General features: G+C 45.1%; 1 protein-coding gene, 1 long non-coding RNA gene and 1 pseudogene across 3 annotated transcripts; 2 read left to right on the top strand and 1 right to left on the bottom strand.

Moving 5' to 3' along the window:
• Positions 1-77: 77 nt before the first annotated feature.
• Positions 78-542, top strand: H2bu1-ps (H2B.U histone 1, pseudogene; annotated as a pseudogene). The gene has a single exon (NR_134309.1). The product of NR_134309.1 is annotated as a H2B.U histone 1, pseudogene (transcript).
• A 3292-nt stretch (positions 543-3834) lies between these two features.
• On the top strand, positions 3835-11822 carry Gm51864. The gene is made up of 2 exons (XR_003949558.1): positions 3835-4546; positions 8427-11822. It is a non-coding gene; the product is annotated as a predicted gene, 51864 (long non-coding RNA).
• H2bu2 (H2B.U histone 2) lies at positions 5218-5679 on the bottom strand. Its single transcript, NM_030082.4, has one exon. The coding sequence runs from the start codon at positions 5648-5650 to the stop codon at positions 5270-5272; it is 381 nt and encodes a 126-aa protein (NP_084358.1). The 5' UTR covers positions 5651-5679; the 3' UTR covers positions 5218-5269.
• Positions 11823-12857: the final 1035 nt, after the last annotated feature.

Raw genomic sequence — 12857 nt, 5'->3', positions numbered from 1 at the left:
ACGCGGAGCCTTCCTAATTTGCATATGCCTTACCCCGCGATGACGTAATGTAAAATTGTATTCAATCAAAGGGAGTGATGCCTGATCCTTCATTTGAATGCAAGGCATACAAATATTCTTGCTACAGGGGCGTCCGCGTTTCCGTAGTACAACTAGACATTATGCCTGATCCATCCAAATCAGCTCCAGCCCCCAAGAAAGGCTCCAAAAAGGCGGTCACCAAGGCGCAGAAAAAGGATGGCAAGAAACGCAAACGGGGCCGCAAGGAGAGCTACTCCATCTACGTGTACAAGGTGCTGAAGCAGGTGCATCCGGACACCGGCATCTCGTCTAAGGCCATGGGCATCATGAACTCGTTCGTCAATGACATCTTCGAGCGCATCGCCAGCGAGGCCTCCCGCCTGGCGCATTACAACAAGCGCTCGACCATCACGTCCCGCGAGGTGCAGACAGCCGTGCGCCTGCTGCTGCCCGGGGAGCTGGCCAAGCATGCTGTGTCCGAGGGCACCAAGGCAGTCACCAAATACACCAGCTCCAAGTGAGGCGCGGCGAGGGTGCCCTCAATTCAAAGGCTCTTTTCAGAGCCACCCATACAGTCGTTAAAAGGGTCTTGAACACAGTGCGGGCCACTGACGATTGCCACGCGCCCGAGGCGTTCCCTGACACTGGGTGCGGCCAAGTCCGATTTTTGAGCGAGAAATGTGGGGGTATGGCTGCTTTGCCCTTCCTAAGCGTAGAGTGTGAACGACAGCTGCAGGAGCAGGCAAGGGGCGTGAGTCCTCTCCCCAAGCCTGAAGTTTCGGTGGGCGAGGTCACAGTGAGGTGGTATTCTGGATGTGGGCCCCCTTGGTGGCCTCTGAATCTGTGTTCCCTTTAGCACCCTTTCCATCCTTTTCTGGAATAGAGAGGCGTCTTTAGCCCCTGAAAACTATTCTGACATTATATCATGTCAATAAACCCTGCACTAGCAGTATGCTGGAAACGGGGCGGGGGGAGGGGCGGCACACCGCAAAGCCTGTGTGCAGGAGCTAGGATGTAATTAGCCTGAGCTGCCAGCAAGCAGTTTCAGTGGTTAGGGGATGGGAGGTGGGAAAGAGTTCCGTTGTTTTGAGCAAGAGTTGTTCCCCTAAAGCTGCATAATTTTCTGTGAAGCATTAGTAAAAGAATAATCCACACTCAGCATTTATTTGGAGAACGTCATTAAAAATTTTTTTATTAGATATTTTCTTTATTTACATTTCAAATCCTATCTCCCTTTCTGGTTTCCCCTCCGAAAACACCCTATTTCCTCCTCCTTCCCCTGCTCACCAACCCACCCACTCCTGCCTGCTTCCTGGCCCTGGCATTCCCCTACACTGGGGAGAATGTCATTTTTATGGAGAACGTTTGGGCAGGGAATTTTACCTGTGGAAAGATCACCACTTTCCTTGGTTTGGCTTTTATTTATGAAAAGAGGATTCGTGATAATTATTTGAGTTGTTACGAGACATATTGAGAATCCTATAGTCACCAGCAGGGAATACTACGTACATTTTATTTTTTTACCAAGTTGTCAAAGGGAGCCCCTCTCATCTGGACTCAGGCATTTGACATTTGGCATTTGAGGGGAGGCTATCTCTGCTTGAACTTCCTACAGTAGCTGTGCCACCTTCTGCTTTCCAGCTTGGTCCACAGAAAAGGGTTTTTGATAGCATCATGTGTTTTAAAGTTAGCATCTGAAGCATTTTTATCTGAAGTTCAAGTAACTGCAAAGATACAAATGACAAACCAGGAATTTTTTTAAAAATCATTTTTTTAAAACCATTCTTGAAAATACCTATTGCTTCATCAATTTAATACAAGTCAGGTCAAAATAATTCTTAAAAAGATATTTCATATTATTCTCTTTGAAAATATCTCTCTTATTTTCCTTCTGCCAACAACAGTTACATGTATATTACATTTAACTATTTGCTGCTTCCAGAATTGTCTATTGAAATTTAAACATGCCAACTAAATTATCTCGGTATTTTTTTTTAAAAAAAAAGGACACAGGGACGGTGGAGAATCGGTTAAGACATGAACCATTTAGTTTTAGTAAAACTAGTCTTTCACTTAGGTTTGATGGGAGGAGGTATACTGGCTGGTTTTGTGTCAACAACACAGGCTGGGGTTATCACAGAGAAAGGAGCTTCAGTTGAGGAAATGCCTCCATGAGATCCAACTGTAAGGCATTTTCTCAATTAGTGATCAAGGGGGAAAGGCCCTTGTGGATGGGACCATCTCTGGGCTGGTAGTCTTAGGTTATATAAGAGAGCATGCTGAGAAAGCCAGGGGAAGCAAGCCAGTAAGGAACATCCCTCCATGGCCTCTGCATCAGCTCCTGCTCCCTGACCTGCTTGAGTTCCAGTCCTGACTTCTTTCAGTGATGAACAGCAGTTTGGAAATGTAAGCGGAATAAACTCTTTCTTCCCTACTTGCTTCTTGGTCATGATGTTTGTGCAGGAAGAGAAACCCTAACTAAATCAGGAGGGGTTAGCTGGAGACTCAAACCTCAGACCTCTAGGCTTAGCCAAGGTTCTCCACTGAGATGCAGCTCAGTCCCTTTTGTCCGACTGCCCGGATTATTATTTCAAATTCATTCCTGGGCACAGACAGTCAGTGTGTGGCGTATAAACGACTTTCCTTTGATCTCTCTTAAGAAGACAGAAATAAACAGATAGAACAAGAAATAATAGATAGAAATAAGGGCATCTTGTCATGCTTGCCTTATCCAATACATTTGCTCCTTAGCTATGATGGAAAACGTGAACTCTGATCCACCATCAGAAGCGAGGCCTGTCAACAGGTCTTTCACATTCTGTCTCTGTCTCTTTCTGTGTCTCTCTGTCTCTGCCTGTCTCTGTCTCGACTGCACTCTGTAGCCCAGACTGGTGTGGCGTTCAGAGTTCTCCCTTCTCTGCCTCCTGGGTGCTGTTATAAAAGGCACACACCACCACTGTTAGTATTTTTAATGGTCTCAAAAATAGAGGATTTGAAAGCCAGACATGGCATAGTCCTGTAACGGCAGCAGTTGGGAAAAGAGACAGGTGGATCTTTGTGTGCTCAAGGACAGTGTAGTGTGCATATCAGGTTCCAGGCTATCCAGAGCTTCATAATGAGACCCTGTCACCAAATAAAACAAACGGGATTTGCACTCAAAACGATGGAATGTGATTCTCTGCGCTGATGCCAAGTGACAGTCAAGGCCTCTGGGGCTTTTGGTATTACATACAGAGCTGCATGGCCAGCCCCTGGTGCCAACTATTCTTTTTTTTTTTTTTAATTTTAGCTATGAGTGGTTTTTCCTGTGTTTATGTGCACCGAATTTGTGCAGAAGTTAGAAGAGGTGCTCTTAGGAAGGAGTCAGATCCCTTGGAACCAGTGTAACTGATGCTTGTAAAGCCATCAGATGGATGCCAGGAACTGAACCAAGGTCCTTTACAATAGCAATACATATTCTTAACCCCAGAGCCATTTCTCCAGGCCTAAGTATCCAGTTTTAAAGGAGTATTTACAGTTGCTTCATCGAGACCCGGTACATTACAGTTATACTGTACTGGGTTTCAGTAAAATAGAACCTTTCCCTCCAGACAAAAGATGAGCCTAAACATCATTTAGTACCAAGGGGAGGAAAAAAAGCAATGAGCAAATCTAGCACACAATTTAATTAATTCTCTAGCAACGCATTTATAGTTGTCAGTAATGCAATGGATTTTTTCTTTTTTTTCTTTTTTTTAACAAAAGCTGGAAGTTCTGAATAAACTGCTCAGGTGTGTTATTTTGGCAGCCACAGCTCAGAATGGGGGATGATCTGTCCTTTTGTAGAATGTGAATTTTAAGGAGTAGATGAAGAAATGTAGAAATTTGTCTCTGCTGTTGAGATTTTATAATATAGAAAACTGAGAGCAACTGTATACAAAATCAATGTCTCTGGCTTCATGTTATAAGAGAAAAAAAAGCAATGGTCAGGTGAAACTGAACAACTGGAGAATGTCAGGAGCGTACAACAGATATTGGGAATCTACAATCATAAGAATCAGGGCAATGTACATGGCTCGTTCTCTGGGCCTGAAAAACTTAAGTGTTAGGTTGGGGGAGGTAGGGGATGAGGGATTTGCAGGCATTCAGTCTGAAACAATGAACTGGTTATTCCCCAGGCTCAACTACATGTTCAAGACCAATTTACTAATTATTAGGGAACCAACCAAGAATTTTGAGCGAGTGGAAAAAACTGTCTCTTTAAGAAGAAATTACCAATAGAAAGACTCGCCTTTCGTGTATGAGACAGTAAGAGGTTAAATGTTGACAAGTGAGTGGCTGTCGCTGGAGGTGGTGTGAGGAGGAAGACCGCCATTGTTCACCAGTGAAACCACTGTGTAATCGGAACCCGGGGCAAATAGTTCATGGAAGATGGGCTTCTCCGACATGCAGTGAAGAACCACTGATCTTTGATTTTTAGAGGACGAATAGTTTGTACTATTCTTGCAAGCCTCATTCATTTAATGCAACCTACACTGAATACAACGTACGTAGCCTTTTGTTATTTTAAGGGGTCTAATTAATTTTAAAGGATGTTTCACCATTTACTAGAGCTCTGTTAATATATTCACACATTTATATGACAGATACTCTCATACATACGCATACATTGAGATGAAACAAAAAGACCTTTCATTGTTTAAATACTTCTACGGATAAAATACCAGAATCTTCACCGGCGGGATTGTTGCTTAATTAGATCAGGTTGGAGAACAGGAGCTGTGCAGCCCACTGTTAGGCATTTTGAGCAGAATACAGTAGAAAACCTGCTTAAACTGTTTCTGGCCAGAAGATTTTAATTCTGGCAAGGGGATAGAGCAAGATGGCTCCAACAGCATCAGCGCTGAGCGCAGCACTCTGAGCCTCACACAGCACTCTGCAGGGGGAGGGGAATGGAGAGAAATCTTGTTGCTGACACAGCCTCCCTCCCACCCTCCCTCCCACCGCGCAATCCATACCAAATTTCCCCAGGAGCCATCTATTAAACTACGCTCTCTGTGGCCAAAATTGAACCAAATTTATTAATACCATTATGAACAAGAGGTATTATCTCAGGATCCCAAGGTCCAGTACAACACCCCCCTCCCCCCCGGCCCATCCCAATGTTCATCAAGTGAATGACAATCTTATTCAGGTAGCACGCTCCTTTTTTGAGCTTGGAAGGTGGCTCTGAAAAGAGCCTTTGGGTTGGGGGCGCTCTCGCCGCGCCTCACTTGGAGCTGGTGTATTTGGTGACTGCCTTGGTGCCCTCGGACACGGCATGCTTGGCCAGCTCCCCGGGCAGCAGCAGGCGCACGGCCGTCTGCACCTCGCGGGACGTGATGGTCGAGCGCTTGTTGTAATGCGCCAGGCGGGAGGCCTCGCTGGCGATGCGCTCGAAGATGTCATTGACGAACGAGTTCATGATGCCCATGGCCTTGGACGAGATGCCGGTGTCCGGATGCACCTGCTTCAGCACCTTGTACACGTAGATGGAGTAGCTCTCCTTGCGGCCCCGTTTGCGTTTCTTGCCATCCTTTTTCTGAGCCTTGGTGATGGCTTTCTTGGAGCCTTTCTTCGGGGCGGGAGTGGAGCGGGAAGGCTCCGGCATCCTGCTGCACTGGCTGCACCCAGACGAACAAGCAAACGGTGAAGGCAGGGTTATTTGTCATCTTTATATTTAAATGAAGGCTCCAAAGTACTCTTATCTGATTGGACAAATATAAAATGTTGTAACTAGGTTACCCCGCTTCTTCTTTCCTATTGGACAGTATCCCAACCAATCCGAAAGTGTATTGGCAGAGCAAGCTCAGGTGTCTTATCTTTGTCTGAACCCTTTGTTTCAACGGGTACGATTTAGCGTCTTCCCCGGCTGTGCATCGGGCTGTGAAGGAACGTTGCGGCTGGGTCTGATCCTTGTTGAGCTAAATCGCCAGCCATTTCTTTCTCACCCTCAGCTAATGAGGGAGAAGCTTGTTGCCTGCTTAGAGGAGGAAATGACAGCTTCTGACTTCCATTTGTTTCTAGTCAGTCTCCATCATTTCTATGAGGATTCATGACCAAATTCCAACAGTTAATTGGGAAATCTGAAAGCAAACTAAGGTTGTTTTACTGGAAGTGTGTGACTGGGTAGACTTTCATTTGGAGAAAGGTATGATACTTGGGACGCCCATCACGTCTGGAGCTGAAGCAAGGGTACCATAATTACAGGACGCTGCAGGTTAGGGAGGTTACGAAGCGCTCTATTTCTCGCGCGCGCGCGCTCACGCACACCATCCCTCCGCCCTGCCCTGCCCCCGCACGGTACTGAGAGAAAATAAAAAATGCTATATATTCTCATGGCTCACATTTCAGCATCTCTTGGAGAGCTGGCTTTATAAAAGCAAACTGTTAATGTCCTACCTTAATATACGCTGAGTGAGGATCTGAATATTACTGATTGACAAATCCTGGTCTGAAGGTCAGTTAGCTGCTATATCTGGGATAGGCAATCTACGTCCTTTGCATCTCCATTTCTTCATGTGATGATGTAATGCCTTTTAGATACTGTGAGTTCATGTAAGTAAAGAGGCTGGCAAGGTGCCCTGTGCATACTTGTGCGTAATTTCTATGAGCTCTATTCACGTCGACATGCATTTTTTTTATCTCTCACCGAAATACAGAGAGAATTATAATCTCTCACATAGAGATGTGGCTGTCGCTCAGGTGTCTGCGGGGTGAAAGATAATTTGGCACTTGGCAGATGCACAACCAATGCCTGGTGAAAGAACAAACCTGGAAGCCTATTCAGCTGGCTGCTGGTGCCTGGGATGTCTCAATGCTCAGAATCATGAATTCATTTGTCAACAACATACTCCTGGTTATCAGCAAGAGAAAATGCTTTCAAAGCAGCACTGTAAAAACAAAACAAAACAAAACAAAACAAAACAAAACAAAACAAAACAAAACAAAACAAAACAAAACAAAACAAGATGTAGAGCCTGGCAATGGTGGCCCACACCTTTAATCCCAACACGGGGGTGGAGGCCTGGGGGGTGCAGATGCAGGCAGGTCTCAGAGTTTGAGGCCAGCCTGGTCTACAGAAGGAGTTCCAGGACATCCAGGGGTACACAGAGAGACCCTGTCTTGAAAAACACGAACAAGAACAAGCAAGCAAACAAACAGAGAAAAATCACTTAGGGGAAAAAAAAATTAAGGGTGTGTGTATGTGTGTGTGCGCTAACCCTCCTATACACTTAATGTAAAGAAACCTTGGGCTAAAATTTGCAACTACTGAGAGCCAAAAGGTTAATGTTAGAAATATCTATAAATTAGAGAAAATTTACAAATTGTTTAAGAATATGAATAGGAAAGGGAAATTTGAAAAAATAACACTACTATCAAACTGACATAAAAGAGATGCTCATTAAAACAATGGTAAATGTCTCACCTACTAAAATCGTAGTGGCCTGAGCAGCCTAGTGCACGCAAAAACACTGCCCTACACTGAAAAAACGCTGAGGAAATCTGGAAAAATATACCAAGGTTCTCTAAGCTATGCCAGAAACCCCACTGTTGTAGTCTCCCCAAGCAACAATCATGCTTGCAAGCGAAAGTGAGCATTCAGCTTCATAAAAAAAAAAATATATATATAAAGAGACGAAGCTCAACCATGAAAGATATACAGTAGAATCAACTGGGTCTCACTTTTACAATGGAGTTTGATTCTAATACCTTTAAAGTCTTGACTGGGCAGTGCTGGCACATGTATTTAATCCCAGCACTTAGGAGGCAGATGCAGGTCGATCTGAGTTTGAGACCAGCCTGGTCTACAGAGCAAGTTCCAGGACAGCTGGTGCTACACCAATAAACCTGTCTCAAAAAACCAAAACAAAAAACAAAAAACAAAAAACAAAAAAACAAACAAACCAAAAGAAACAAAACCAAGAAAAAGGGCAGGGCCTCTGGTAGCTCATCCAGCCTTGCATATCTGATCCATAGTCTTGCTTCCTTCTCCAGTGGTTGAGATAGCAGCTAACCTCACCTGGCTCATTAAATGATGTTTTAAAGGCTATTTAACAAGTGAAAATAATACAAAACTTGATAATAAGTACAACTGCATGAGGTGTCCCTTGAAGTGACATGGACATCAAAGTCACTTTCCACCCACCTCGGCAGTGTGTTATTGTGTGTCCACACTGTGTTCAAAGTGGACAAAACCCTGTCTCACTCCCTCACTCCAAGGCCACACTGCAGTGGTGACTCACCTATGGGGATGGGGTGATCCTGAATAAAGATGTCCTATTTTACAGGTCATTTAACATGGTTAAAAAAAAATACTCAGTGAATCTGGAATTGTATAACGTATAGAGGTTGTCAGAGTAACAACTTCCTGTCCTTCTTCACAGCAGGACGGTGTGGAGAGGTGAAGCAGAGAGGTCGTGAAGGAAGGGTTAACTTACTCACCAACCAAATAGTATCCGGTCACAAAAGACTCCAGAACGACGAAGGGACTGAGAGCCATAGGTCAGTTAAATACAATTTGAGCTTAATATTAATATGCCTCAGGCCCCAGCAACACACACACACACACACACACACTCATATTACTTCTACCTGAAAACCTTGCCAACAAGTGCCTGTCTAATCCCAAGCCGGTGTCACTTTTGCTATTGGTCATTTGGCCAAAGATTATTGTTTTAAAGTATCTTGCACATTCCTCCTCATTTGTGTCTTTCAAAGCAAGCAAGCAAGCAAGCAAACAAACAACAAACGATTTCCTTGCTCCAGCTTCTTTGAATGTGCCGTCCATCGCTCACGTTTGGGATACGGGTTCCCACCGCAGCACTTGGCTCTCCGAGGGCAGCATCCCGTGATTGACAGAGCGGTATCATTGGTCTGGAGAACTCCTGTTGTTATTGGACCAACATGTTGGGTCGCAGGTGACACACTGGCAAACTGAAGAATTTTGCTAGTGAGAAAGAAAGGAGGAGAGGAGAAAGAGTTGGTAAAGAGAAGGAAGGAAGGAGAACCCAGGAGAGAGGAAGACAAGAAAATGAGAACAGAAGGCCACCAGAGCTAGCTCAGTGGGTGTAAAGGACCAAGTGTCACGCCCTGGAGGCCAGAGTCCAATGCTAGTGTCCACATAGTGGAAGGGGAGAAGGGACTCCTACACGTCGTCCTCTGGACACCAATAAAGCCATACAACATGAATCAAATGTAACTTTGAAAAATTAAGAGAGGAAAATGAAAAGGGAAAAGCTAAGGAGAAATGGCTTCCTCTTCAGGCACTAAAGGCAGATACACTTGGGTTTGGCAGTGAAGGTGATGTTGAAACTTTTTGTTTGTGCTTTTTTTTTTCTTTATTGGTTCTGAAGCCCAGTGCCTGGCACTGTTGGCTGTCGGTCCACACGTGGAATGAGTTTCTTTGGCATTAATAAGCACCTTGACATGTGGGATATTTTTTTGGTTCTGCTCTGCATACAGTCTTTTCTTCTATGAGCAGGCTCTCACCCAACCTCGAAGCTGGGTTCTTTTTAAAATTTCCACAATTAATAAAAGTGACACACTATCATGGCTGATATATGACATACACCCTTGGGAGGGGTGGGGTCCCCGAAGGAGGCTGACAGTTGGAGCAGAAGTAACACTTGGCATCCAGACCCCAGTGGGATAAAGGGGTTGCAGAACATGGAGAGCATGTTTAGAGGCTTACCTGCGCCATTGCACCTTTGACTTAGGAGCTACGGGAGTAGGTAGCAGGCGTCGTTTGTGAAGAGCTTGCGTCCTCTCCTCTCATAAAAGTAGGAACCAGGTTTCATGGTCCTTTGTCCTCTGCAGTTTCCAGCTGGCATCCTTTGGACAAAGGCCTACCCACCACTACTCTGTAGCCTTTCCTCCAGGGACATCTCTGGTGTGGCATGGAGCTGGGCTGCTGGACAGTCCCTCAGTTCGGGGTCCTGTTTTCTCTGATTGGACAACCGAGGGCTCTAGCTGACCACACCAATGAATAGGGATGTGAAGCTGGCTTGTTCCTCTCGCCTGTGTTTGCAGAAGAGACTTCTGTGGCCATGTCTTTCTTTACATCAGCAAGAGCGGTGAATGACAATGAGCTGCTAAGGTAAAATTTCTCAACCCATGCATCAGCTTGGGGAAGGCTCTGCATGCATCTGAAGTTTGGTGTCTCTGTGCACCAGCCTAGCTGCTCCAGCCCCTCAGGCTCTGGTGACATTTTCTCCCATGCAAGTGATCACCTCCTCCTCTTGCCCTTAGATAATTTATGCTTCTTCCCACTCAGCACAGTAATAAAATGTCTTAGGAGCTGCTGAAGGGGATCCAGCGGCTTTCGAGCACTATCCAGAGAAGATGCAAAACTCCACACTCAAGCCGACTTAGAATTTATGAGAATATGTACTTTCTCAAGAGACATAGAATTTGCAGGGGGTTGGGTGTAGGGTGGGCCTGGGGGATGGAGGAGGGGCAAAGGAGTCACGGTGGCTCTAGAGGGAGGGCTGCTGGGAGTGGGGGAAAGGGAGAGAATCAGGAATGAATGCAGCCTTAAGCAAGATGAGATCCCATCCCAGGCCTGCCCCAGGAGATCCCAGAGCCTGCCCTGCCCCAGGGTTTCCTGTCCCACCCCGCAGGGCACACATAATCAAGGAAATCACTGTGGTTTCTAGGGACAAGAGAGAACATGGCAGTATGAACGCTCATGAAATACAACAAATTCCTCACCAGGGAACAAAACTGAACGCCTCTGCCAAGCGATAGGATAAAAGACAACTTAGGGAAGTGCTGGAGCAGCTGGTGAAGCAGCTCTTAGGCTGAAAGCAAGGCACTGAAGTCATCCCAGGCCTCTGGACTGGATTAATCCACTTTTGGAAGAATGAATTTGTGGGTTACCACTGGAGCCTTTCTTGTTATAACTGGCTAGCGCTGGCTCTGTCTCACCTTGGGATGCTCTGAATGCTTTGCATAATCCCCGCAGCAAGATGCAGCCCCTCAGCTTTGAATTTACCAGCTTTAGGAGTCCAGATGAGCTTCTCTATACGTATAAACTATGCAGTCTTCAGTCACAGCTGCAGAAAACCACTGACAAAGCCCCACTTGCCCTTGGAGTCTCCATCTTTCTGGTAGTCTCCTTACAGTCCTAACCATCGCTTCTCTCCACCTGATAGGGCCCTGCTGTGCACAGGACACCAAGTGTTCCTTGTCCTATCCTGAAGCCAAGGGGCTTTGTTGCTTCTCACTTGGGCTTTGTCCCTTATCTTAACACACACACACACCTACCTTAATCATAATTACATATATGTATGTATTATGAATGTATGTATGTATGTATGTATGTATGTATGTATTTAAATTCAGGTATGGTGATGGCAACAGAGCAGGAGACTAATCAATATCACTGTGAAAGCTGTCAGAAACAAAAATGGAGCCTCTCTTTGCTGTAGTGAAGTGACTTCCTCTGGGCCTGACAAGACCATCGGCCATCACGGAACAGAGATGCTGTAGTGACCTGAAGAATAAATGATATATAGGTTTATAATAACAGTAGTGAGGCTGCTAATATTCATTCATAGTAAGAGGAGGTACCTACATCCCCGCTGCAATGGTCTTGGGGGTTCCTACTGGAGTATAGAGTAGAAGGCTGGCTGGAGGTGGGAACCATGGGGTGCAATCTTCCTGAGCTATCCCCCATGACATAGGACTTTTAAATAATATTACTGTTAATTCACTCATGATCCCATACATAACCCCTTCCCATGTCATGTCAGTAATCCCAATAAATGTATTGAACTTGGTGGAATTATTTCTTTGACATAGCAGTGCCCTATCTGGGCAAATAGGCATGTCCTCACCTCTTCCCAGGAAGTCATACGATGTTTTGGCCAGCACTAACCAAAAATATGTAATTGTAAAGCAGGCGTGCCCAATGAAGACAATCTCAGAGACTCAGAGGGTACTGCCACGATATACACAGGATACTGCAGGGAGGTTGCCCACAGCTCTCTCGTGGCCACAGAGGCTTGTTTTGGAGCATCTCGTGTGATGCTCCTTCCCTGCTTCTCAGATGTACTTGCCTCAGCCCCCCTGTTACAGTGGCTTGTGTTCCCCTCCTGATGTGATGCCCTTTCTAAATACTGTTCTTCACAAAATCTCCCTTTTGGTTGTTTTTTGGGGTTTTACCATCACAAATACAGAAAATTGTATCAGACCAATTACTTTTATTCTGATTGTAAGGTAAATGGATAGATAGGTCCCTGTCATTCAACCTTTTCCTTATTGTCCAGGCACTTCAATCCCCTGCCTGTCATCCAGGCTGGGCCTGATCCCTCCACTTCACTGTCCTGTTCATCATCAATGTCAGGGCTCTACGTCTATCCACTTGATAGTCAATCACTCATTTATTTCAGAGCCCTATAATGAATTCATTTCTAGTCTCCTGTCATTCATCTATGTAGGGCTTTACAAACAAAACCCCCATGTACGTTGATCAGTTTAGGGGATTGTTTCTGAAAGATATAGAATAATGCCAACTCTTCACATTATTATTGTTGTTGGTGGTGGTGATTTATATTTGTAAACGCCATAGGTATATTTGAATTTTTGGATTTTTGTTCATTTGTTTGGTTTGGTTTGGTTTGGTTTTCGAGACAAGCTTTCTTTGTAGCCCTGACCAACCTAGAACTCACTGAGTAGACCAGGCTGTCCTCGAACTTGCAGAAATGCTCTTGGTTCTGCCTCCCAAGTGCTGGGAACAAAAGCATGCATCACTACTACCTGGCTTTTTAATTTTTAGGATCTTAAATAATCTAATGAATTCTAAACATCTGAAT

The sequence above is a fragment of the Mus musculus genome, chromosome 11 (genome assembly GCF_000001635.26).
Source record: "Mus musculus strain C57BL/6J chromosome 11, GRCm38.p6 C57BL/6J".
NCBI classification, from domain to species: Eukaryota; Metazoa; Chordata; class Mammalia; order Rodentia; family Muridae; genus Mus; species Mus musculus.
The sequence above is the reverse complement of the archived record's forward strand: the minus strand, read 5'-3'. Positions and strand labels throughout refer to the sequence as shown.